The sequence below is a fragment of the Tauraco erythrolophus genome, chromosome 13, assembly GCF_009769465.1.
Source record: "Tauraco erythrolophus isolate bTauEry1 chromosome 13, bTauEry1.pri, whole genome shotgun sequence".
NCBI classification, from domain to species: Eukaryota; Metazoa; Chordata; class Aves; order Musophagiformes; family Musophagidae; genus Tauraco; species Tauraco erythrolophus.
Window position 1 is genome coordinate 8742346 of NC_141477.1, and position 27689 is coordinate 8770034.

At 48.1% G+C, this 27689-nt stretch overlaps 1 protein-coding gene across 1 annotated transcript in view; it reads left to right on the forward strand.

The window, feature by feature from the left end:
- The window catches only part of GPC3 (glypican 3), a 154352-nt gene that overhangs the window by 75737 nt on the left and 50926 nt on the right, over nucleotides 1-27689 (forward strand). The window contains exons 4-5 of the mRNA XM_086619626.1: nucleotides 16623-16756; nucleotides 19646-19771. Coding sequence (XP_086475752.1) covers nucleotides 16623-16756; nucleotides 19646-19771 — 260 coding nt within the window. The remainder of the gene's footprint in view (nucleotides 1-16622; nucleotides 16757-19645; nucleotides 19772-27689) is intronic.

The window sequence follows — 27689 nt, forward strand, 5'->3', positions numbered from 1 at the left end:
GGAGGGATGCAGTACAAATAAATGTCATAAAATATTCAACCTGAACACCTCTTGAAGTTAACGCTTTCTCTGCTCTTGAAAGTACAAGAGAGACAATAGGTCTGGGTGTCTTACATTGCTACTAGTTGATCTCCACTGGGGTTGCTTACCTTAAGCCAGCACTGGAAATTTATTTTGAAAGGTTGCAGAGTTGAGGTAAAGACTGTTGATTAGACACGGGTATTAATTTGTCTACATAAATATATTTTTTTTTTCTTGAGGCTTTTTCTGCCCTGTGTAACTCATCAGGGTTTTGAACGTATCTCAACAGATTGAGAAATAACAGGCAATTCAGAGTGTGGTGAGACATGAACCGAAAAAGGTGGGTGTGTTGGGGTGAGGCTGTAGGGTGTATTGCATGTGAGATGGAGGGTGCACCGCAACTGTGAATCGTTGGAGAAAGGGATTTGGGCTTTGGCTCCATTAGCCGCTTGGTTCTGCACACTCAGCAGAGCGTGTGTCCCCGCCCAGCCCTTCGGACGGGGGTGGCAGGACTTCTCCTGCCCTTTAGCTGTCCTGTGGTGCCTCCCCGTTGGCACGTGGAGCTGGAGTCGCCGATCCCTGGCTGGCACAGCAGGACTCTGCTTGGCAGGACCCGTGTGTGGTGTCAGCGTAATTGGGGTCGGGGACAGAACATGCTGTAGAGCTGATGTGTCTGTAACACCAACTGAGTCTGGGAATGAAAACTGGTTGTGAAGGAATACAGGATTAGTTTTACAAGTCTCATAGAAAAAGTACATTATGAAAAACACCAGCAACCCACCACCATAAAAACCACAACATATCAAGAAGCTTCAGCTAGTCCAGGCTTGTGAGGCAGGTGTGCCCCACTCCAGGCATCTGCATTTCTAGGTAGAAATGCAAAGACACGGGCTGGTAGAGCTGCCCAGCCCCTGGTGCCCCCCTTGCCGTCGGTGGAGGTGTGCAGCTCTGTGCAGAGCATTGCCAAGGAAGGAAAGAGTGGAGTACTCGGCAAAGCGTTTTTCTTCACTCAGAACTGACGGCTGAATTTCTAGAAAACCCTGTTAAATTGTGAAATGAAGGTAGCCAGACCTTTGTTGAACCCATCGCACCCGTCTGTGCTGAGGAGGGGAGCGGGTTAGAGGAAGGTACCAGCGCCGAATGGGAACAGGGTGCAGTTCTCAGCATGCTTGTGCTGTGAGCAGATCCCTGCTGTTTTACTTCCCTACAAACGTCTTTAAAAGGCTGCTGAGGCCTGGGTTAATTAGGTTATGTAGCCGTGCTGCAGAGAAGGAGAAGCCACAGTGCAGGCTGGGTTTAGTTTTATCCCAAAGCTGGAGCACTCACTCCAGCCAGCACAGGCGGAGTGCCGGTGAGCCCAGGGGAAGCTGCTGGAGGAGCTCCAGAAAGGAACAGAGTTGGGAAAACTGGACCCTCGTTTGCCCTTGATTTTTTTTGGGGGAATCCTGGTAGGGAGACCGTGAGCACCCTGAAAAGATAAGCAGCTACTTTGATTGCTGGTAGCATCGCAGAGAGAAGCATTGCTCTGCTGCAAATTGGTGGAGAAATTTGCAGTACCTGCAGGTGCGCAGGGATGAAATTCAAGAATATGTAAGCAAAGGGACTTTTGGCCCCCAGGGATGAAAATCTCACCTGTCGCCATACACAGTGATCCAGTGCGTTTGCCAGCACGGCGATGCCGGTGTGGTTTTCCCTGGATGCTGCCCAGGAGCTGCTTTCGGAGCCGGCTCACCTGGCAAGTCGCTGGAACCTGCTTTGCTCGGTGGGGAGCTCCGGTGAGTTTTCCTACTTGCTAACGGATTTCTTTCTGTGCTACAGCTGGCAAGAGACTTACGAGGAAAGCTTTGAAATTACAGCGCTATTCGAGAAGTCGTTCCCTTTGAGACGCCGAGATCGCTTTCTTTGTACTTTTAATGTGGGTTGCTTTCCGTTGGTGTCACTCATGGGATAGTCGGTTGGAAGTACAGCCTCTGTATTTTCGGTTTCTTGATCGGCAAAGTTTAATCCTCAGGCTGTTCTCTAACGCTTGCTGGTAGCTAGCTCCATTTTTTCGCTTAAAGATGGAAATATGGGTGAGATTTTGGTTTTCAGTAACCTCAGACCCGCTCGTAGCTATCCCGAGGTGTGTTTATCGTGTGCTTTTGTTAACCATTTTGTGGTAGGCAGCGTAAGGTGCCTGGTAAGATGCTTGTTAAAGCAAGCGTCTGTTCCTGCTGCGGGATGAAAATAAACCTGATCCTGAGGACAGTATCAGCCTGTATCCTGTGAAAATACCTTGGGAGCATTACCATTAGTTGTCTGAAGAAGTTTCAGATATTAAAGATTTTTTGATAGTTGGGGAAGCATATGGCAGTGCGCTGAACCGTGAGGTGTTGATTTTGATCTAGAAATCCTCATGTTGTTGGCGGCTTGGCTGGCGCTGGAAGAATAAGGGCAAAAATTATTTATGCCTGTGGTTTTGCAACCCAGCCTCAACAATTTTGATCCAGGGACTTTGGCACGCTGCTGCTGGTCTTAAACCTTTGGTTGAATGTTCAAATGTACAGTAGCAAATTAAGGGTCTGCATCTCATTTTTGGAAGTGACTTTGACATGAATGCTCTTGACCGTCACTTGCCTCTCTAAGGGAGTGAGGCCCAGAGGTTATGCTCAGCCTAGTGAAAGTTTTAACTCTTGCCTGGCCTGAGGAGGGAGGTTATTGGCATCACACACTTAATTCACTGCTAATGAGAGCTTTGCCTCTAGAGGACATGGGTGCCATGCTTTCATGGTTGTTAGTCAACCTTGCCCTTTTTCTGCTGGGGTCTAACATGGGCAAAGTGATGTACTGGTCTTCCCTCTTCCTTGCCCTAATAGCATGGTGAGGTTTTGGGTCAATTTGTCATGGAACTGGGCCCGGCCGAAGTGAGGCGAGCATGTGGGGCTGCGCTTGTGAGCGTGCAGGGCTGTGCAGAGCTGCTGGGTGGGAGTGGTGAGTGTGGCTGGGGATGCTCCAACCTGACCGTACAAAGCCAGAGGAGATGGCATTGAGTATCAACATGGGTTTAATTTTAAATAGCACTTGATTTTTCTTCTGTTTGCGTACTTTTATATTGTCTTCACCTTTTTTACGCTCTCTCTGTCCTTTTATCTGGATGTGTTCTAGCCTCTGGCATGTTGTGCCCTTTCAGTGGAATTTGCAGTGATGCTTTGTTTTTAATTAAAAGTAGAAGGTAGCTGCTAATGGTGCTCCCTCCTCCCCGCACGCACACACGGCAACACGGGGAGCGTCTTTTGACAGCGTGCTTGATGCCCAACCCAACTTTGCACGGAAGCTTGCATGAGTCTTTTCGTTGACTTCAGTCAGAGGCAAATCGCTCAGCTGGTGGCAACATCATCCCCACTACTGTGCTGGCATAAAAAGAGCTTTTTAAGGCTTCTGCATTTTATGGGCGGGAATATCATACGGCGCCCACTGAGCCTGGCTTGATCTCACTTCAAATCATGCGTTGGCTACAGCTCAAGCGGGACGCACGCAGGTTGCACGCGACAGGACGTCTTGCCTCTTTTCTGAGCTGAAGTCAGAACAAACCTAGAGATCTTGCACAGATCAATTACTGGTTCTTTGTACCTGTTTGTAATGTCCTATGGCTTGGCCTGTTCCTTGTTTTAGTGGAGGAGCTGATTCGTTGTTGTGCAACTGGCTCCCAAGTGTTTAGAAAGATATTTGGTTCTGAGATGCCCTGAAATTAGTACAAAGAGCTAACAGAGGTGGTGGTGCAGGATACGGTCTTAACAGTTGGAAACGATGGTAAACAGCTTTGCAATATCACGCAGCTTTCTTCACTGCATGGAGCATCTTCTTTTTTTGTTCTCATCTCTCCCTTTTTTCCTGGCTCCCATCACAGCATCCTGTATTTGGTAGCCGGACATGGGATGCTTTGGGATGTAGGAGAGGAGAGAGCTGGCGATCATCTCATCCAAAGCAGACTGTGCGTATTGCAGGAGGGGATGTGTGGGGGTGTCTCTGTTCCTTGGGCACTGGGATTTAGGCTTTGAAATTTCAAACGGTCTCATTTTGTGATAAATCGTAATGGTCAAGGATATAACATGAGGTCTTGAAGTAGATTGGATTTAAGTGGAAAAAACTGAGTTTCAGTTTGAACCAAAGATCACAGCGTCAGAAAATTCCTTCTGGGTGTCTTGAGGCTTCTGTTGCTTCGGGAGCCGTGGGAGAGGTGCTGGCTGGGGAGGAGCTGCCCCTGTGAACGGGGGGGCTGGGGCACAGCCCACAACCTCTTTGCTGGGGGTGTATTTGCAGAGGAGCTTTACAGCCAAACATTCTTCAGAAGGATGCTGTGAGCAGAACCAAGAGGCTTTTAGGTCCAGGCTGACCCACCTGGCTTCAGACAAGCCCGCAGAGAAGTTACGTCCATGGCATGAACTGCCTTTCTTCTCACTTAGCTCCATTTGGACTGTCCCTCCAGCCAAGCCGTTGCCCTCTACACTTACTGAGGAATCGTGGAGCTGCCTCTGGGATCCTCTATCAAAGCTGGCTGCAAGTCTTTGTTTTATCAGAGAGATAAAATTCCCCAAGAATCAGCCCCGCGAATACGGCTCCCTCGCTTGGCATCCAGATCGCCGCAGCCTCCCGCGACCTCTATTAACGTAGATGCCTTATTAGCAAAATATATTCTGGCCCATTTCCTTTCCTGAAGGTTTTTACCCTTGCTAAGACCCGCAGCTTTGCAACGCCAGGCTCTTGCTCACCAATAGCCATCTCTTGATGCTTTTTACGCTAAACCCTCTTTTGGCCTCATTATCCGTGACTGCCGCTTCCACTAAGACCTCCGTCCGGGGTCATTCTCCGGGCATCCTTCATCTTAACCGCCCTGAGTTTACTTCCAGTGACAGTAACCCCCGTGAGTGTTGCTGCCTTAGAACTAGGACCAACTCTCCCATTAGCAATGCTGATGAATGAGCCAAGAACAAACCAGAAACTTAAAAGCGACCCTCTGCAAAGCAGAAATAGTGCCCAGAGCTGCCCAAGCGGAGCAGCAGCGTTTTGTTTTGAGATGGAAAGGATGAAGGGCTGGGTTGCAATGAGTGTTTTGCTTCATTTTGAATTCTCTGCCTGTGTGTGGTGCTGTGAATTATATCATTTTTACATCTTATGGTAAAGTGGCTTTGAGGAACCAGGCGTGAAAGATGCCATCTACAAATACATTTAGCTGGGGAAAAAAAAAATTACAACAAACAATTGAGGCAGATTTTTCAGCCGTCTGCTGCAGCAAAAGCACCCCTCGCTACCGGGAGAGTGCTTGAGCATCCTCTCAGCCTCTTCGGGTTACTGCAAAATGAACTGGTGGCCCTTTCCATCCCTACCTGTTGTGTTCTCCCCACTAATAAACCCCCGAGGACATGGAGCCTGCCCTCGGAGGGAGAAGTTTGCTGCCAACTGCATTATTCTTTCACAGCCTCATTGGAGTGAGAGCAGGCTGGCTGCAGAAAGCTGTGCCGATAGCCTACAGCTGCTTTGGCAGAGTTATTTCTCTTTAAAAAGGAAAAAAGAAACAAAACCCAACACACCTGCAGTTGGGGAATTTAGCAATTCTTTACCTAGGTGTATCTTTCTAACCTAATCAATTTTCACACCTAATTCTCTTCTGTGCCATCAGTGGTGGTAGAGATGATGCTCTTAGGCACTGACTTGGAGAGGGTGAGTGAGCTGGGTGATTTGAGGGTGATTTGGGGGTGACTGATGTGCTCCCAGTTATGTCTTTCTAAAGCTTATTAACTCTTGGATTGCACATATTGATCCGTATCACTGTACAAATAAACTTCATACTGCTGCTCTCCAGAGCATCAGAGAGCAGGTATTTCCATAGATAACTCAATGTATGCTGCTGTTTGTCCTCCTTCCTCTGTCTCCTCGCCAAGGGACAGCTGAAAAAACAGGGAGCGGAGGGCGTTTGAGGACAGCAGGAACCGTGCGAGGTGACGCCGGGATGGCTCTGACCAGCACGATGGCACCAGGAGCTCAGAGCGGATGGGCCCGAGAAGGTTTGCCCAGCAGATGCTGAAAAATGCCCTGGGCATCTCTGAGCTTTACTTCGTGCAATTCCTATTGCTGGTTAGGAGCCACAAAGCACTTTGATAGCACTTTCTACCTTGAAGATTTTGGTGTGAGATTTCTCTTTTCAGTGAGTTGTGGAAATGCCCATTTTACCACCTGCGAGGTAAGTGGAAAGTAAAGAAGATGCACAAAAATGCATTGAAAGTATTTAGTCCAATTTTTTTTTTTGTGTGTCAATCTAATGCTTCTCCCCCTCGTTTTGGAATTATTATATATCAGTTTATTGGATTCTGCTTCTCATAATCAAATTCTAGTCCTCAGTTTGACAACGTTAATAAAGGTGTTGTGATAAAGTCAAATTAATTTAATTTCTGTCTGCAAACAGCCTATTGTTGAATGAGTCACTTTAATATATTAATCAGACATATAATATAGCCTCGTAAAGAGGTTAAAAGTGCACACCGATTTCCATTTTAAAGATATTCTCAATCAAGCAGAAGCTAATCTAATGCTGTAAGTCATTCTGTAATTCAATTGTACTAACCGCAGTACATGTAAAAACAAGATGTGTTACAACAAAGTCTCAAAAAAGCCCTGAAGATATTTATATCTTTATAGAAAATAAAGATTTACACTTTCAGTAAGCCTGCTTAGTCTTTGGGAAAACTATAATTATTTTATCACGAATAAAAATCTAATGGGAGTCTTTTTTTACCTTGTCTGCTATGTTTTGGGTAAATTATCTTGGTGCTGACCTTTAATTGGATTAGGCTAGGACTGACTGTCAGGGTGAAAAAATTAATATGGATCTGGTAGCTTCAAAACTAAGAAAAATCAACAGATGAAGGAAAAAGAAAAAAAAAAAAGAAAAAAGAACATAGGGTCTTACTGAGCCCTTTTTTGACCTTGAATGGATTAATTTTACCAGCAGCTAATCTGTGCTGTGCTGAGATATTTTTACTACTTTCCTTTAATAACAATTATTACGCTTCTATTTTAGGCTTTGCTTGGGGAGGTCCACAGCATCGCCATGGCGTGAGCCTCATGCACCCCTCACCACAGGCTGGGTAACACGCCGTGGGGTTGCTCCGGCTTAGCTGGAAAACAAATGGTTGTAGTTATTCTACTGGAGATATTCAGCAGCTTAAAAACTGTTAAAATGATTTGGTGAGCTTCAGTGGCTCCAGCCTTGTTGTTTTAGTGGAAAGTGGTCTTTGGGAAGAGAAAGGTGGATGGAGGGAGCAAAAGTTGGCTGCTGGAGGGATTGTTCCTATGGGGAGATTAAGATAAGTACATGGTCCTTTGTGAGGGGGTGGGTGAGCGGGAGGAATGGCAGTACCAAATCCTTTAGGGTTGGAAGAGTTTTCCATTCAGCATAGGAAGGGAGGAGGGCATTTTATAGTGAAAAATACTATTAGTGATGTAAAAACCTTTGGGATGGTTTCGGTATATGTGTTTATTGAAGTATAAATCTGAAAAGCTGTGTATACCTGTGAGCAGTGTCTGCGCAGGCTGCAAAACAGGCATCGCTTTTTACCTGCTTGTTTCGATATCACCAGAGTTAGTGGTAAGGCTTGTGTGCTCTGTTTTGTATAAATATTACACTTGCTATTGGGTTGCTGATGGAGAGAGAGAGAACTAATTAAGGAGATGGGATATCATCAGTAGATTTTTCTTCCCTGAGATTTTATGAGCAATAATTTGAAAAGAGCCATATTAAAGTCATTGAGGAACAAGTTAATGCTGCGTTTCTAAGAATATTGCCCTGCTACTCAAAGATTATATTCAAGAATAAACAGTGTACAGTAGCTAATTGCTAGCTGACACATTATAATGGCTTTATACTTCCAAAATTGAATCAGTCTGGTTTAAAAAAAAAAAAAAAGGAAAAAATCATGCAGTAGCTTTTTAATTATTTAACAATGTATTTCTCAAAGAATAATTGAATCTCTGCTCAGGGCTGCAGGGGGGAAGTTGGACTGGTAGGCATTGACCACATTTGCAACCCAGCTGACACGGCTGCTGTTAAATAACCTATTATAGGCCCTGTCTCTGGCTTGCTGGCTTACGTTCCAGACTGATGGCAGGTATCTGTTTTTCCTCTCTAAATTAAGCTGCTAGGAATTTATTTCTCTCGGATCGTTCCTTTCTGCAGCGCCGTAGGCGCAAACACGGTGCGATATTAAAACCCACAGAAATCTGCGAAGGAAACCAATTAACTCGGGCAAGGAAAATAACAAGCGCAGGACGCTCGCCTGGAGCCGTCGTGCTGCCCGGCTGTGCCCCGCGCTGTCTCTCATCGCCGCAGCCGCGGCGGCGGGGGGGACCTCCGAGGGCGGCGGGGCTGCCCCGGGCTCCGCTTCCCCCCGGCTGCCGGCGAGACGGGGCAGCCCCAGCCTTTTCACCACCAATTCCTCCAAGAAATCTGGAGCTTGCAGCCTGCGTTGGAACTTGGTGCTCTCAAATGGGTTATTGTTCCATTACTGGCGCTCTGCAACAGATAGAGGTGCAGAAAGCAATTTTTTTTTTTTTTTTTCAAGTTCTTGGTAGGAAATGCTAATCCCTCAAGCCAATTCCTCGCTTTGCTTCTTGGTCTGTTGGGATGGAGTAGATTTAATTGCCTGCAACAGGAGGGTCTTCTAGGTGCCCGCAGTAGCAATTGTGCAGATATTCCAACATGTGCAATGCGCAGCTGTATAATTGCAATGTATTCAGCATCCTCAGCAGAAATCAGCTTTGGTACCTTGGGTCCAAATTTTCTAGCAAGTTAGTTGTTCTGGTGCTGATTTTGAAATCAGCTGGTTGGGTTTGGAATACTTTCAGGCTGCTCAGGGAATTGGAGTCCTGAAGGTGCAATGGCAGCATAGGGTGAAGATCACCCATGCCCCCAGCCTCTGCTATGCCCCCGCGTTAGCCACGCAGCACATCAGGGGCTCGTGGCTTCACCAAGAGCTTGGCTCCACGTGCATTTGCGTTTTGCTCCTGAACCTGGCTTTGGTCAGTCTAGCACACTTCTACTTTTCTCTGGATTTTGCTCCCACATCTGCCCTTTTTGCTCTGTTTTCACCTTTCAGGCAAGTCTGACTTCTCTTTCTGAGAATAAAGCCTTAGTTTGGTTGTCTAAGAAACATTGTATTGTGCAGATCTAAGTTATACCATAACGGGTGTGTTAGGATGCTGCGGGGGTCTGTTCCAGAAAATGTGTCCACTTGAGAAAACTGCATAAGAGTGTGCTGAAAATTAAACGAATGCTTTTCCATTGGCTCTCCCAGTTGGTTGGCTGGGCTGGGTCCAAGCCCTGGATGGGGCACCAGCTGCCTGCCCTGCTGTTTGCTGCCCAGGTCTGACAATCCGCACTGAAATACCCAATTTTGTGTTAAATATAGGATTAACAAAACACCGGAGGGGAACACTGACTTGAAAAGTTGTGCTTTAATTATATATGTCATGGATTATAAAGGCAGAAGGAACGACTGTGATCATTTAGCCTGACTTCCTCTCTACATATAAATAACAGTAAACAGCCTTTTGCTTAAACACAAAGCAGCTTTCTCTGGTGGATTGAACGCTGCGTGCTGGGGACGCCAGAAAGAAACATCTTGTTTTCATTACTTTATGCGGGTTTGAAAGGGCTTGACTCAAGCCGAGGTCATGGCTCCTTTGAGGGAAAGGGCATCCTGTGCTGGGAGAAGGTGGGTCAGCGCAGGGGTCGGGATGTGATGGGACACGGCATGGAGGTGCCTCGGATGCTGTGTCACGTGTATGGGGCATCCTGGCGCTGACATGACATGACATGCCCTGGCGAGACTGGTGATGGAAATGCAGCCTCTGATGGAAATCAGTCTCTGACTGATTTAAGCTATTTGTGAACCCTGACACAACAGAGGGGCGTGCAGATGGGCATCATCCAGCTTCAGCAATTAGCACCAAGGGTTGAAACCCTTAAAAAGTCCCCTGTGCTTCCCACTGTTCTTCTGAGTTGCTGCGCCCATGCCCTGGTGCAGGCTGTGGGGTAGAGTGGCTGCATAGCCATGCCATGCATCAGACCTGCCAGCTCTTGCATCACCTGTCACACCAATACATGGTGTGTGTGGGGACACATCCTGCTCCTTGCCCCGAGGAACTGGCACCAGTTAGCTCTTGGTTCACACTGGGTCATGGCGAGCACCTGGGATCTGCAAGGATGGCTGTGCCGTTGGCCCCTCTTCCATCAAGTCTTGAGTCTTCTCTTATTTTTCTCTTGGTCAGTGGTCAGGGCTGTCTTTGCAGACAAGAAATGAAGCCAAGGAGGGGACACCCATCAGTCCTTCCTGGGCCAGTGTTCCTGCTGTGACGCTGAGCCTCTGCAAAGTGTCTTGTGATGCTCTGCATGAAGGATGGGACATAAAAATGAAGTTATATTTCCTTCTAAAAATACCTCTTTGGTCTACAGGAGTTTGAAGACCTGGTCTTCAAACCAGGTGGTGATGGTCTTCAGCGTAACCTGGTTTGGTGGCTGCAGGGGTCCCCGAGCGTTTGTAGCGTGCGTTTGCAGCATGTGTTTGGGCGTCACCGTGGGCACTGGTGTGACAGGCGCTCTGTTATTCTAAGCATTAGTGTTTGTGTGCATTTTACACATTATAGCGTTGCATTATTTAAAGGTGATGCATTATTAAAGGCTCTTCTCCTCGGCACGGAGAGTAGGTCACTTCCCGCGGTTCCTGCTGCTCTGCGAGAGTGAGTTAGGATGTCATCTCTTACGTAATCCTTGCAAGGTGTTGTCTGAGTAATGGCAATCGTAATGCTGTAGAGCTGATTAATAACATTTAGTACTCCATTAATGAGGAGTTCTAGTGAAACGTGCGTTGAAGACATCTTTGTTATCATGCTCAGTTTGTTCTTTCTGCTCGAGTGCCTGGAACCAGAAGAACAATCGTTACTTAGTTAATAATGATGTGCTTCCTAAAATAAAGGCTTGTAAATTCATTTTTATGCCCATGATCATATTTTCTGCTGTGAGAAGAGTGAGGGAGCGGGGAATTGTCTCTTTCCCATCTTCCTGACAAAATGTATATAATGATTACAAGCATATAATAAGAGTGTTTGTCCTGGCTAAATGTTTCTTCACTTCTGTTAATCAGCATTCGTTTGAGAGTGTGGCGTGCAGTTTGTGGAAGGCGATGCAATCACTGGGGTAGTGTGGCAGATTTAAATCAGTAATAAAAGCCCTGGGGAAATTAACAAGACAAAACATTAACCACCGACTAAACATTAACATATATTAGCATTTTTATTACACCTGTAGAAATGGTAAATGTGCTTGGTTACTACTATTAAAAAGTTTATGTTCTATCCCACATCATCGGAATGTGTATTTTTGGTTTAAGCCCTTTAGAATTTAATTAAGCGGATTTCTATAGCGGCACTTGAGTAATAGACTTCAGGTTCACTTTTATGGTAAGTTTGAAGATAAAGAACGTGTTTGTGCCCCGTTTATAATGCCAATAATACGCGTGATGGGTAGCGGAGTAGGTTGTGAAAAAGAATTGAGGAAGAAGCACCAATGCGGGCAGCTGCGTTACTGAGGCTTTCAGCCTTACTGGTGAGACTGGGTTCCATCACCGAACCATCGCAGGGTTTCGTGGGCACCAGTTGGTTCCTCCGAAGGCAGCATGTTTTCTTGGGGTCTGTGGTTCTCTCTGCTGTGCAGACTGTAGCAAATCACCCTTTCAGAGGCTGTGTTTGAATCAATTATAATAGTTAATCGCTTTTCAGTCTAATGTGCAGCTTCTCCCAAAGGATAATCAGGAATAGGTATAAAATGACATACGTAAACTCCAGAGAACAGAGAAGATTGCGGGAGGAGATCTTCAAAAATGAGGCCAGCCCCTTGAGGGAAAAAAAAAAAAATACTGTTGTCTTCCTAGAGAGTGAATCTATAAGCAGAAGAGTTCACAGAGAAGACAAATGGAAACTCCATGTAAAGTTTAAGTAAAGGTCAAATATAGCAAGCTCTCCTTTGGAGGAAAGTGGAGCTTATGGGCTGAATGGGAAACGGCAGCAGCAGGTATTCAATGGTGTCTAATGCACTCTTTCTCTTCCGAGGGGAAGTTGATTAGCTTTTTTTAAAATCTTCTAGAAAATTACCTTTAAAACACTTTTACTCTTAAAAGCAATGCTCAGATTGGCGCTGAGGGTCACACGTATGCTGCTTTCCAATCTTTCCCCACCTGGATTTGATTGCCGATGTGCCGGGTGAGAGGTTTTCGCCCTGTGCGGCTGCCCTGCCTCGTGCCCGGGTAGTGGAGCGGGTGCGATCGGTGGCCCCAGTGCTGTGAGCGATGCCATCCTGCCGTGGCCCACGGGGCTTCGCTCTCCATCGGCTGCTCCGAGGCCGTGATGCTTTCCATAGAACTTGGTACTGTGGTCACTACCCTTTTTTTTTGACATAATTTAACCTTATCCCAGTGGTCCCAGTTGCCACTGGCTTGTGGGCACGCATGTGGACCGGTGCCGTGCTCTACGCTCTTGCAGTTGACTTGGCTGGAAGCAGCTGTGGTGGCGGACCTGGTCACCGGCTGCTCACGGTGCATCGTTTCCATGAAGCCACAAATAGGTTCCCAGCAGTCCTCTGGCACCTCTTACCCTAAATTAATGGGGAAAGCGTTAAAGTGGGCTGATAGTGCTACTCCATTAGCTTTGTCCCTGTGCTCCTCTCAAATCAATGTTCCCTCTAAAGTGGAGCCATTACATGGTGCGTGGCTCCCAGGGGTATTGGGAGCCAGATGCTTCCCTGTCCGTCATGGGGACCATCGGAAGCCGGCGAGCCACAGGGTCTCTAAGGAGCTCTGCCTGACCAGTGGGCACGGGCTCGCCCTGGGGCAGTGGGTAGTGGTCGGCAGGAGGCAAAGCGTTGCCTTTGTGGCCTGGGTCACTCTTGCATGGAGGAAGCTGATGAAATTGAGGAATTAGTGAGTTTGTTAATGAGCTGGGGCAGGGAAATTTAACGTCAGCTGTTAAAGCATCAGTGGCTTTGGGGGATTGTAAAAGTTCAGGGCTTTGGGAAGGTTTGGCTTGCGTTGTGTCCCCTCGTGGCAGTTTTTCGGTGGACTGGCAGATTCTCTTAAAAACAAACAAAACCCCAACCGCCGTTGCCTATAAACCACACTGAGTTTGATTTACTCATTTTTTGTGGGGCGATGTTTCGAGCTGCTGCCTGTTCTGGAACTGCGTGTGACACACGAAATAAGAGACCGCGCAGCTCCTGCATTGAATGTACTTTAGAGAAGGACTCGTGCATATTTACCATCCCGCTGATAGCACCGAGAGCACGAGGAGAAGAGCCAGCGGTTCCATTCTGTTGATTTGCTTTGAATTTCACATTTGTAGTTGTGTGGTGGGAGGCCACGACGTATCTCCGCTGCCGCTCGATACTAGTTAGCACGCACGATTAGATACGCTGCCTTCCTTTTGCTCTCACTCTTGCAGGCATCCCACCTTGCCGGGGATCCAGCTGCCCGTGCTCCGCTGCTCCTGCCAAAGCAAGCGATGCCTGGCGATGCTGAAGCATCTCACTTTTTTCCTCCCAAGGTCTGAGGCTTGCGTTGTCCCTTCTCTTACTGCCCTACAGTGGCGTTTTTCTGGCCTTTTTAAAATTTGGAACTCACTTTAGAATAGCAGTGATTAGGAGGAGACTGGAAAACTGGGTTCATGTGTTCCTGAGCTTGCAGCGGAGACTCAAAAAGTGCAAAAGATTGAAACAGGATTTCTGAGCTGTTGTCCTAGGACTGCTTGTGTCCCAGCAGACTTTGGCAGATGGTTTGTGAAATCCTTCCCTCCCGCTAAAAGCGCACGCGATGTCGCCCCTGCAAACGAGCAGGCAATCTGTTAATTCTACATTCTTTCACTTTATTTAAAGTTCAAATCTCAGCCGGGTTTTTGTTTGACTAAAACGTGACAATTATTCCACTGTGACTTTGCAAGATGGGCTGCAGGTTTGGTCTTTTTTTTTTTTTCCTGAAAAGGTTAATTGATTCTTGAATAAATAAATAAGTAAAAACTTGGATGCACTGCTCAAATTTTCTGGCTTCAATCCTTGAAGATTCCATCCGCTGTCCCATGTCAGCACCGTCCTATTCATGGTTCCACCCCTCGCAGGAGCCTGTGGTACGCAGACACTGCGAGGACGCGGCTGAGCCGCAGCTCCCATGCCGGAGCTGGGAGCAGAGGGGCTGCGGTGCCTTCGGTGCCAGATGGGAGACGAGGTCACCTCGGTCCGCCCGGCCGCTTTGCTGTTTGAAGTGCCATTGTTGGTGCTGTCGCTCGGGCCCTCCCCTCCCATTCAGTGTGTCTCAGCATCCTTTGGGGGAAAAAGCCTTGATCCTGGACTTGCTCTTCTCTGGGGGTTCAATAGGCTTTGCCAGCTGAAAGGCAGGCTTTGGAAAGGGGGAGGAGGGCTTTGCACAGAGCTCAGGAGAATCAAAGGGAGTCATCGCAAGCGGGAGCTTAAAATATCCGACCTTTTCCTGCTCTCTCCTCTGCTTTACGTGCCTGTGCAGAGCGTGGGTGCAGCGATGCTGCTTTTGTGGCATCACTCGTTCTGTGCCCTCCGTCCTGGCGTGTTGGCATACTTTGGGTTTCGCTGGGGCGGTTTCATGGCAGGTCTCATCTCTGGCATCCCCATGGGCTCGAAGGGCACCTTTGGGGGGGTGAGGTCTGCAAACCCTTGTGCATCCGAATGCTCTCCTGCCTGTCTGCGTGTTGCAGGGACAGTGGCACCAGCCAACACAGAGAGAGCACGGGACGTGCAGACCCGTTCTGCAGCAGTGGGGTCTTGGATGTCCCAGACACCCTTGTCCAGGTCTCTTGTTGCCCCGTGGTTTCCTTCTAGTCCTGGCCCCTGCATTGGAGGATTACCTAAGAATTTTATGGGAGAGCAATGGGTGCTAAAGGAAAACCCAAAAGGCGAAGAAAGCAGACGAAAACATAGTGGTTGTTTTTCTTACTCCCTTCCTCCCTCGGTTTAAGCCTGCCATATGATTTAGGGAGGGCAGCAGGGCTGATAACATTCTTCTGCAAGACTTGGGTTTGGCATGGATGGAGAGGAAACACAGCCAAGGGAGGGCAGTGGAGAGAGAAAATGGATAAGATGCTGCAGAAACTGCTGCCCCAGCAGCTGTGGGAAGAGTCACTTCGGCAGAGGCAACCGCAGGTGCAGAAGGGACCGGTGGCAGCATCTCTTCCCACCGTGCCGTGACCCAGAAATGGCAGTGCCCGGCTCCCGGGAGGTTTCTCTTTTACTCTTCGTTGTATGGCAGCCTGAGCAAACAAACTGTGCTGCTCTTGATAATGAAAGAGGTGACATTACTGGTTTATTTGCCCACCCAAGTGCAGGATGTAATAGAACAGAAATAATCTCTTTTCTTTACACATCAGATGCTTGTAGCTTGGGTGTCGAGTGTGCTTTTAGCCTCCCATGTGTGTGGCTAACTTGGAGTTTAGCCAGCTGCCTTGGTTCATGTGTCATGAAGATAAACGAGGTGCTGTGAGAAACAGGCATTTTATGGGCACATGGCTGGTCATGAGCCTGGATGCAAGTGATGAGATGAGACTCAAGGAAAGGAAAATGTTTGCTGCGGTGCCTTTGTGGTCCCAGCAACCAGCTGAGCCCCCTTCACAACCAGCATGGATGAGTCCTGCAGAACAGCATGGGATGGTTCCAAAAGTGAGTTTTCCTGCGGCACCGGTGCCTCAGGGGAACAGTTGTCCCTCAGTGGTCTCCCGTGGAAGGAGATGGCTGCAAATCCATCCGCAGCATGGACTGCAGCGGCGGCTGCAGTGCTGCTGGCTGAGTCTTGGGACATTGGCTGCGTGGGAGAGCTTTAATGAGGCATTTTGGATTCCTCCCCTCGCCGCTGCAGCCGGTTACCGAATCATCTGTGTGCTAATGAGCTAATTTGTGTCATTAACAGAGCCCTGTTAATCAAGGCCTCCCATGGTATGACTGGGCTGTAGCCATAATGCTTGCTTTAATTTAGGCCCTGATTTTTTTAATTAGTAATGACGTGCATGATGCTCATCCCCGGGCACCTGCAGTGCAGGCTGTGCGGATGCTGAGCTGCCTTGAGATGCAGAATTGGCATCTCAGGATTTACCTTTGGAGGGCAGGTAGAGCGGAGGAGTGTAGTGTCCCGAGGTGCCATGGCTTTCAGTGAAGAAGGAGCGAGGAACATCTCAAGCCCTGTCCTACCAGCATGAGTTTAGCCCAGCGTGGGGAGCTCTGCAGGTCATGCTTGCCGCTCGGGGGTTTTGACAGTCGTGGGGCACTTGGATGCTCAAAAATCTTCCCTGCAGTTTCCTGCCTTCCCTCCCATAGTGGATTTTTGTACAAGAGTGAAGTTGCGTCCTTAGGGCAGCAGTTTGCTTTCAGGTGCTTGGTGAGCTGTGGGAGAGAAGGGATGACAGGACAACTGACCCGCTTGTGTGCAGGGGCCAGTGTGCACCTCAGCTGTTTTCCTGCAGCGTTTCTGGTCCCAGCATTTCCTCACACTGCTGTTTGTGTTTTCCAGATCAGCCGGTTGTGCGGCCACGTTCAGCAGAGACAGTATCGATCAGCTAATTACCCTGAAGACCTTTTAGTTGACAAGAAAGTCCTGAAGGTGACTCACATCGAGCAAGAAGAAACTCTGTCGAGCAGGAGAAGGTGAGGATGCTCGGGTGGAGCATGGTGCCTGCGGGATGGGGTGCAGGAGTGATTGTCATATGGGATGGCCCCATGGAAGAACTACTTATTTCTCTTACTTATAAACCAGCAGCTTGTTTGACTCTGAACATCAGAGCTGCTCTATGGCTGGCTCTGAAGCCCAGCAAGGTGTCTATGTGTGTTTTCTTACCTAGTGCATCTAACTTTTTATTTTTTTTAAAACCTGTAAAACTACCTCTGACTTTTCATCTTTGTTTTTCTTTTTTGCAATGCACTGGGCACCCAGGTTCATACACAAAATGCCTTGTCTGGGTTTCTTGGGCACTACTGTAGTGCCAGAAATACTCACAGGTGTAGTTATAGGTAGAAACGGTCGCTCTAGTCTGAAATGTTTTGTGTAATGCTGTGTGCATAGGTAAGGAGAACTCATTTGACTTTTTTTTGTGCAGTCTTTTACAGTAGTTCAGGAATGTTAACAGCCTTTTGCTGAGTATTTTCAAAGTGAAGCAGGTGCCTCCGCTGCTGGCACTGCACCCTGTGCTTCCTTCCCTCTGTAAATAGCAACTGTAATTCAGTGGGCTCACACTGGTGTGACAGGGAGAAGCATCTCCCCTCTGGATCTGAAAGCACACCCGGAGGCATGTGGTACCTTTACTGCTGTCCTGAATACAAGAAAAATTCCTGCAGAAGAGAAACAGGCAAGCTTGGCAATTTTTGGAACTGGGGATAGACTAAGTTGGATGGATTTGTCTTTAAAGAGTAACAGGGCCACATTCTTGATATGGTTCCCATGAGATATAGCACCAGGACTTGCATTCCTGTGTTGTCTCAACACGTCGAAGAGTTACATAGCCCAGGTTCTGCTGGAGATGTCCTTTGAGGTCTGTGAAGACTAACGAAGTCTACTGCAATAAATTACATGAGCTCATACCTGCAGATACGGAGGAGTTTCTCCCTTCCCCTCCCCTCTTGCCCGGCGGGGAGCTCTACACCCCAGCAGTTTTCTTCCATCCGTTCTCCCCAGTGCTGCTGGGGTCCGTGGGACAGGGAGCAAGGCAGTGCCTAGGGTGTAGGGAGCTGGGCATGATGGGCAGTGTAAGGCTTGTCCTGCTCACGGTTTGACATAACTAAAGACCCAGGTCTTGCCCCATTTTGGCTTCCAAATGGTGTTGGTCGTACCTCTTACTCCACTGTAAGCCTGATGCAGGAGATGCCATAGGAGGTGGTCCATGCAGGAGGTGAATGTCTGAAGCACCTCTCCAGTTTGTGCAGAGAGGGTTGAGGGCTGAACTCCCGCCCTTTGGAGGGGCTTTGTCTCCTCAGGCCTCGTTTGTTGGCACGGACGGATTGGGGCTCACGATACCCTGGCAGGCTGCGTTGTGGTGACTCGAGGGAGGACTTGGGTGGTCCTCCACCTCCATCGGCTGCCAGCTCTGCCTGCACGGGCAGTGCCAGTCCGATGAGGGCAGAAACAGGGCTGTGCCAGTCCGATCAGGGCAGACAGAGGCTCCTTAACAGGGGGAAGAGTTAGCAGGAAGGCAGAGCAGCGCGGAGCAGCTCAGGCTGCCTTCGCTGGCGCTGGAGTGTCTTCTCCTTGTCTCGCCTGCCCTCAGCTGGCAGCCGGGGGCTTCGTCGGAGAGGGGACCCTATGAAATCTTCCAGCAAGGAGGGTTGGAGGGAGCTGGGCACCCCCTCTGCACCCCAGCCTGGCGCTGCTGGGCAGCTTCCGGAAGCTGGCTGGGCACGGAGGTCCCACCACTGCAGGGACGGAGGGGATGCCCCTGACAGGGCGCTCAGCTCTGGGTGCTGATCCCTCATCATCCGTCCAGGGAGGGAAGGAGGCAAAGAAATAACCCCTTGCCTAAGGGGGAAACGCGCTGAACCCAGGCTGGGAGACTGTGAGATCAAATCTTGCTTTCTCTGGTCCCTGCTATTCATGTTGTCCTACTTTTTGTGCCTTTTACCTAATTAAATCTGCCGGTGTTTCCCGGTGACAGCTGCTGAGTGCCCCTGAGGGGACAGGGAGTACAGGCGCATCCTGCAGCCCCATCCCCTTTCTGCTGGCTGTCAGAGTCCCCAGGGTCAGCCTGTGCCTGGCACCTCTGCACTGCTGCCAAAGGGGACCTGCCGGGGACAAAGGTCCGTGGTGCTGGGAAGAGAGGGCACAGGGTGGAGGTGCAGCCAGATTCACATCCCCTCTGTCTGGCGCACATGTGCTGCTCCTGCAGCTCCTCCTGTCTTCCCGGGGCAGAGGCGTTTTGCTGAGTGTAACCTGCCTCTTGGAATGCGGACTGTGACCCCACGGCCAGCCCAGTGAACACCTTTAAATTGTGTATTTTCAATGATGCAGCATGAAACCAGCATACCGGTCTGTGCTGAGAGTGTCTGCTCTGGTCTGCCAGCAAAAATGCCACCTGCCCTTGCTGGATGGTCGATGTCAGGCAGACAAAGTGACAAGGTTGTCCTTTCCTAAAGGGTCTCTGCTGCCTTCTGCAAAGCGGAGGGGACTGCTGGCAGCCTGAGCACTTGCTGTATCTGTGCACGGCCTGAGCCAGCTGCACCTTTCCTTAGGTGCTGTGAGAGCACAGAGTATGTCTGGCTTTGGTGTGTTCCATGGTTGGGCTGAGGTTCTGCTGCCCCAGCATCCTTCCTGTCACCAGTGGTTTTGCCTCAAGAAACACAGATTCGGCCCTTGACTGAATAACATCAGGGGATGATGCAAAATGCTACTTGAAGTCAGAAATAAGACTGGTGCTTCACGGTTGGTTTGCACCCAGCTGCTTTCTTGTTGTGTTTGTGCAACTGACTTCACTGGTTAAAATGCACCAACCCCATCTTCTTTTCTTCTTGTGACTGAGCACCCTTTCCCCCTCCTTCCCTTTCTTCCAGGGAACTCATTACGAAGCTGAAGTCCCACAGCAGTTTTTACAGCAGCTTGCCAGAGTACATCTGCAACCACAGCTCTGCTGTTCAGAACAACACTCTTTGCTGGAACGGACAAGAAGTCGTGGAGAGGTGAATCACGTCTCCTTTCCTCTCCCTCTCCCCAGCACTGCTTATCTTTTGTTAACCAGGCACAGGAGTGCTCTGTGGCTGGGACACTGCTCCTTCCCTTAAGAAACCTTTTACAGAGCTGGTGTCCACCTGTGCTGCAGCTCAGATGGAAGTGCAAAGTCTGCACCAAGAGGAGAAGTGGTGGTGTGCTGCCCTCCGCTGAGTTTTCTGCACTCTGGTGTGAAAACCCTGCAGCAGTGACTGGTCTGGGTCGGGGTGGGTTGGCAGTGGCGAGGCTAGAGGGGAGGGCAGCAGCAGCTCAGCCCAGCCGTGCCCCCGTGGGAGGGTACACCATGGCGCCGGGGGTAGCTCCTCTGCTGTAGTCATGGGGGCAACTGCCACCGTGTGCTGCGTTGGGGTGGGGATATCTCCAACCTGGCTCTGTGCAGTGGCGGCAGGACAGCATGGCCGGCATCCACTGCCCCAGCTAAGGAGTGACAAGGGAAACTACCTTGTTGGGTTTCGTTTTGGCCGTGGCTCTGTGCTGGAGGAAGTCAGGACCACTGAGCTCTGCTGATGCCACTGCTGCCATCTGACCATCTTCCTGCAATTGAGCCCTGGCTGTCCTGTCTGGATGGAGCCATTCACACCAGGGTCCAGCTCGTGTCCTGGCTGCTTTTCCCTGCCCTACTTGCCAGTTCTGAGGATGTCGTGGCAGTGACTGTGAGATTAATCAAGACAGGCGAGTACAGGATTAATAGTGTAAAGGGGAATGAAGTGTTAATAGAAATGGAGATTTTTTTTGTTGCAGAAAATGCCCTTCAGGAATGTTAAAAAATATGGAAATAGAACTTGGAAATGTTTTTAATAATTATACATAAATCTCCTCTAATCACCCTACTTTGCAAAGCATCCTTTGCTATTAAGTAGTTTGCATAGGGGAAGAAATAGAAATAAAATCAGGAAGTGGTGAAATGTTGAGATATTAATTATGACTTCTTGATCAGTAACCTCAGGAGGTAATTAGCCTGTACTTGCAATACTGACCTGAAACACTGAAGGGACCGAAATAGCATCAAACTGTATTTTGAAAAAAACTGCTCAAGCATCTAAGATCACACACTTAATAAAATGTACTTACTTTGCCTAAGGAAAAATGTGTCCTCTATCTGTACCTATTTCTGGAAAACGTTGAGTTTCCATGCCTGAGTGAGAAGTACAATTGGAAAAAAAAGATTATTTCAATACTGTCTCACTGATTGTTAATTAAAACTTCTTAAAACAGTGCTATAAACACTGCAGCTTTGTAGAGGAGGACATAGGGTGAAGTCTTTGCTTATGACAGTTCACCAGGGCTGTGGCCAGTGGCCCTGGTCCAGGTCCTGCTGATGTCACAGCTGGGTGAAGTGGCAGCAGTGGAAAGGTGCTAGGCTCAGATCCTCCCACAAATGTAAGTTCAATTATTTTCAGATTAAACATGACTTTAGATGATAGCTGCCTGGAGGTTTCTGCTGGGAATACCAGTGGTTCATCACAGGCAGAGATGTCACCCTTGGTCCCCTGCTGCAAGGCTGCAGAGTTGGTGTCACTGTACAGCTAGCTGGTCACTAGGTGCCACAGCATGCGGAGGGGGCAAGGCAGGGAGAGGGTAAAGTGTGTGTGCAGGAAGGGGGCACCAATATTTCAGCCCGACTGTTACGTTGAGGATTAAATCCTCTGCTGTGCTCAAAGAGAGTGTGCCTTCCCACCCCTCTCCTCCTTGCCCCCTCTGATCTATTGCGCAGATGTCACCACCTCTGCCAGCTCCTGTGAAATATCAGTAACAGCTCCCTTGCAGGCAGGTACTGGAGGTTTTGCTGTGAGCAGAGAGGGTTGCTGAGAGTGAAATCCCCCATCCCCTCGCAGGGACATCAATGGTGTCCTGGAGGGGGAACTTAATGGCTGGGCAGGAAACCAGCGTTGTGGGATGGCTTGCGTGGAGGAGATTTGAAGACCCTCACGAAGGCAGGGTGCTCAGGAGAGAGGGCAAGTGGATGGACAGCATAGGTATTGCTGTTGCCCCTTAAATGCATCAACTGCCTTCCCACCTTCTGTTTTTAGCATCTACAGCCATAATGCTCTCCTCTCCGTAGGCTGCGGAATTGCCGTACGTGGTGGTGTTTCTGCCGATGAAGTACAGGGAGAACTCAGCTAACTAAAGCTGAACTAAGGTAATGGTCCGGGGCGCTCCTCTCGCACGACCCATTTGCAGAATGTGTTTCAAATGGAAGCAGAAGTATAGCTAAAATCGTCCCTGGAGTCAGTTGTGTTCCTTCACGTGGAGCCGAAGCTGACTGCTTCACGTGCTTGGACTTCCCAGCATGGCAGCTCTTTCAGAGAGTCTTGGAGGATTCCTGAAAATCAGGAGCATTTAAGGTAATGGTGCTTGAGGACCCCAAACCACCAGTTTCTTTATTCCATGTTTTCCCCAAGAGGGAGCCAAGCAGCCGTTCACTGTGTAGGACTCTTTCCCAAGCTGCTCTGAGAATGTACTTTATGTACTGGAGTGTTTCTGATGTGGCTACAGCAATTCTCCTGCTTGACCAAGGTGCAATTGTTCATCAAACTCCAGCTTGCCACTTTTTACATGAAACTTAGTTGAATCTGTAGCATTAATTTCAGGAAGCTGACAACTGATAGTTGTCCCACGCATGTAACGGATGCCAGAAGAGAAGAGTCTGATTTTCTAGGCTATGTGCATGTAAAATATACTTTATATCTTAATGTTTCCCTCTTTCTTTGTTGGGTATTGCTTCCTCACTGAAAGTTCAGCAGGCTGGACAGGAGGAGACGCTCATGCCTTGCACTTAACCTGCTGTTGCTGTAGCTGGATGCGTTTTGCCTTGGGGCAGGATTGAGTTGCCTGAGTGTGGGCATCACATGTAACCTGAGACCTCTTTGGGTTTCTGGGACATCCATAGAAAGATCTAAGACCACCTGTGTCCCTGTGGAGTAACAGCTGGGGCTTGGGTGAGGCATTTTGCAATTTCTATAGCAATATGAGGTGCCCACCCTAGGGATGGATTAGAAAGCACCTGCCAAAGCTGCTGAAAGATTTGCAGCTTCAGGTGAAGACCAGGGGAGAGGGATGGTTGAGTGGATGCCGTGTTTCTGCATGTTTCCATGTGTGCTGCCACACAGGTGATGGATAAAGCTGCTTTGGGGATTGCTGTTTATCAGCCAGCTCAGTGTGAGCATCTGTGTGGGCATGTCTGGGCTTTGGTGATGTTCCTATAGGGCTTGTGGCTATTTACCTCTCATGTCTTTGATGAAGTACCCAAGTGTTAATTAAATTAGAGAGGAGCCCTAGTGGTTTATGCATTTCTTGACCTCTCTGTCATGACAAAATTTGCAGGTTATTCTAAACCTTTTTCCTATAACATGTTAAATCAAGCCTGGAATAGCAACTTCACAGCCCCTTGCCAATGCATTCAAGTACTAGATAATATTGACAACGTGTGTCCTGCTACTTGGTGCCAACGGTCCCTTCTGTGCCCTGTGCTGCTCCTCTTGTGATTTTTCTGAATCAGTATTTACTCTGTCTTGTTTATCTCAGTGCTTTGTTGTCAGCAGAGAGTGAACGTGTCCCTCGTCCCCACAGACTGGATGTGCTCAATGCCTTTCCACTGGGTCTCCTTTCCCAGTTTAAGCCCTTCACCATCTTCTGTTTCCTCCTTGCCCTTAACTCCCTCTCCTCTGATTGAATGTGGCACGTTCATAGAACCATAGAATGGTTCGAGTTGGAAGGGAACATAAATATTCCAACCCCCCTGCCATGGGCAGGGACACCCTCCATCGCAACAGGTTGCTCAAAGCCTCATCCAACCTGGCTTTCAACACTTCCAGGGATGGGGCATCTGAGGCCTGAGGCAATGCAGCCAGCTAGAGTATTTTACTGTGCTTTTCTCCAGATGCAATGAACCATTCCGATGCAGTCCTGTGCTGACTCTGCTTTGCTGGTTGTGTTGATCGAGGCCTGACTCTACTTGGGCTATGTTCTTGTTTCATCCCTGGGTCTGAGATTTCCCACCAATGGAGCAGGGTTATGCATGCAGTGGGTGCACTTCCTGCCTGATCCAGCCCCTTGCAGCCCCCCTGAAATGAAGAGCTCTGAGGACCTGCTTGACCAAGGGCTTTCTACACCTTGCCTTGTGGTGGGGGTGACCACATGCTCTGCTGATGGGTCAGCATCACTCCTTCTGCTTTGTGTATTCTATAGTTTTTAATATGATTCATCCCTCATTTACTGAGTATTTGTGATCCTTTGTCCATCTCACTCACTTCTCTGGGTTGGACCATCTAATGGCAAGAATTCATCCTCCTTCCTGAGGTTTCACCTCTGGGTTGGTAGCTTGATTGCCATCCCTTACGTGAATTTAGCATGCGGTGCCTTGATCTGTCAGAAATAACAGCTTGGATGTGGCAATTGTACAAGGGAGGTTGATTTTTCTGGTCTCACACTGAGCGGTGCCTGTGTCTTTTGCTGTGCTGTTGCTGCTTGGTTGAAGAACATAAGCCAAAGTGGGAATAAAAAAGAAAAGGCAAGAAATTACTGCTTTTCACACTTTTCAAAGTGTGCAAAAACATATTGTGCTTTTATGTGACACCACAAGGGTTCACAGCAAAAGCCACGCATGGCACACTCCACCACTTGCGAAGAGCTTGTGAGAGGTCATGGCGCTTCAGTGTTCATGGTAGCTGGGGACCAGACTTGCGGGATCTCCTTCTGTCTCTGTGCATCCCTTTACACCTCCTTGCAGCTTTCCTGGCCTGAATTAATTGACAGGCACTTCGCTGAGACAGCAGAGGGCTGGATGTGTAGAAAGGGTGGGTGTGCAACATCTTACACCTGCCTGAGCGAGGGTTGCCATCATGCCCTTCCTTGCCTCTGTTTGTCTTCATGCCCCATCCTCCCACCTGCCCTCACGCTGGTGGTGTTGGGTGGTGAGATGTTGTCCAGCCTCTCTTATCCCTATCCACATCCAATGCAGAGAAAAACCAGAGAATGATTCTTATCACTGAAGTCTTGGCTGAATAATGAGCTCATTTAAAGACTTCAGCTTAAGTCAAGTGGGTGTTGAGATATCGAACTCGTCTCAGTTTCTATGGGAGTTAGGCGTCTGAATCTCAAAGGTGATTTAAGCCTTATATATAGTACCAGGGGTTTGCAGCATTTAATACTAAAAGCTTATTAAAATCTAGATTCTTAGAGTTTCATAATTTGCTTACGTGAGTATATGCCTTTCAAGCTGTGCTGAATAGACTGACAGCAACATTTGCTCACTGCAAGACTTGTAAGCACATTAAGTAGTACTGTTAGATGCTGCCGTTTCCAAATTTCTCAAGACAAACTTGTACATCAGTCTAAATCACCCACATAACTCTTGTTCTCTTTATACCAATTCCAAATTAATATATTTTTAGCACCTTGCCAGATTCTTCTTCAAGCTCGAAGTCTCAGATTTCCCTGCTGTTGCCAATGTACTGTGGTTTGTTTTAATTATACAAATCATAAACAATGAAAGCACAATTGGAAGCAAGAGAGAAAAATGAGATTCTGTAATTGGAACAAAAGAAATTCCATGCCAGCAATAACCCTTTAGTTCATGAAGGGTTTGGTTATTTCTGGCAGTGCTGCAAAATATCTGATACAACGGAGTCCCCAAAGAGGGAGGCTGTAGAACTTTTCAAGCACATAAAACACAGCTTTGTAGCAAATGTAAGCTCTAAAGAAAGGATAGTAGGCAAATTCGGTGGGTTATTGAGTGGCCATAATTGTTTCCAGAGTATTTCAGAAATGAAGATCATGAATCTTCCTATATTAGGCCTGCTGCTTGGTCTCAGGTTTAACTAATTTTTCCGTAATCTGTTCGTCTTGAACTTTACTCACCTGAAGTAAGAATGGAGGGAGACTTCAGCCTTCTCATTTGTGCTTCAAACTCCCATTGTTTTGGTATGAATATTACAGTTTTTGCCGTTCTTAAAATCCCATCTTCCAGAACCAGCTGATTACATGAGACTTCACGTTTAATAAAACAAATTAGCATCTGCAGCATGCTTACTGCCTGCAGCGTGTTGCGTAAGGTGGTTGGGAAGACGCAACAACTTCCCTTTGGCAGGAGACTAGTACATCTGGATCTCAGAGGGCTCTCATGGTAGTGAGACCAGGCTGAAAGGTGGTTGGTATTTGGAAATCCAGCAGAAAATGTCTCTTTTTTTATTTAAGTGAGAGTATTCCCCACTGAGAGCGTTAGATCTTCTGGTTGCTTTTGAAGATGTTTACTCAGAGCTGCTGATGGTGTAAATTGACTGTGGCACTGCGAGCACTCACTGCAAGCAAGCAGTCAAGTGCACATTGCAAGCTGGGAAGGCACCCAACAGCCATATACCCCAGTTCTCTCCTGTTGCCTGCACCTCCATATAACAGGTGTCTGCCTGCGGTCAAGGGATGGTGGGACCATGCACCCCATTCATCATGTCCAACTGTTAACTTAGTGCTGCCAAGTCCCACCACTAAACCATGTCCCTAAGGACCACATCTACATGTCTTTTAATACTTCCAGCGATGGTGACTCAGCCACTTCCCTGGGCAGCCTGTTCCGATGTTTGACAACCCTTTTGGTGAAGAAATTTTTCCTACTATCCAGTCTAAACCTCTCCTGGCACAACTTGAGGCCATTTCCTCTTGTCCTATTGCTTGTTACTTGGGAGAAGAGACCGACACCCACCTTGCTACAACCTCCTTTCAGGTAGTTGTAGACAGCAGTGAAGTCTTCCCTGAGCTTCCTTTTCTCCAGGCTAAAAACCCCAGTTCCCTCAACTGCTCCTCGCAAGACTTGTGCTTTAGACCCTTCACCAGCTTTGTAGCCCTTCTTTGGACATGCTCCAGCACCTCAATGTCTTTCTTGTAGTGGACTTTTAAAACCTAGAAGTTTCTATGATTCTATATGGAAAAGGACAGCTGGGGTGGACCTGCACTTGGCTGGCCTGCAGCCCACCCCCAGCCCATGGTGTTGGTATGATTGACCAGGTATGTCTGGACAGTCTCTCTTTAGAGAAAACTGTCAGGGAAAGAAGTTATCACCTCTTACGGACTCATCCAGGAGTTACTCCCTGGTTGCAGGATGGGATGGGTGGGTTGAAACAGATCTTCCAGCCTTTTGCCTCCTGCCATTTGCACCGCTGATGTGACACTAAGGTTGTCACACTAAAGGTAGCTGGGCCAGAGAGAGTGAAACGTGGGCATCACCACTGTGCCCACCTTTACTGACCGTGAAAACCAGTTGTAGATAAGGCTTGGGTTCCTACCAGGAATGTCAGGGAGAAACTTTTCTTGTCACCCCTTTTTCGTTATCTTTTTGCCTCCAATGTGGTGAGCACTTGGTGTCACCAGCCCACATGGCCTGTAGTAAGTTGTGTCTTGAAATGCAGAGCAGCTTCAGAGGGATTGCAGGTGCTGGAAAACCTTCTGTCTCAGGCTCGGTTATGAAGTCCTGTGTGATGAAACCTCTTCTCTTGTGTTGTAGTCCTGTCTTGTAGCAGACTGTGTTGTTTGTCCCCCGTCCACTCCCTCAAACAAGTATGATTCTGTGAACAGAGATAGTAGCAGAAGGGCCTGCAAGGGATATCACAGCGTTTAAATTGTGGAGCTACATTTGAATAAATACTTTGTGACTGGAAGGCAGGTATAAATTAATTGTTATTTGAATGAAAAATTTACTTTCCTTTTTCTAAAAGGTGTAATTCTTTATATTTGACTTACAGGATTACTTTCTCTAAATCATGTCAGATATTGCAGTAACTCATCTCTAAGCTTAGCATGGCCAAGTAGGATGAACACACATTTTACATTCATTGCCATATATTTAAATTGCCTTTGTCATCTCGTCTTCCTGGCTCT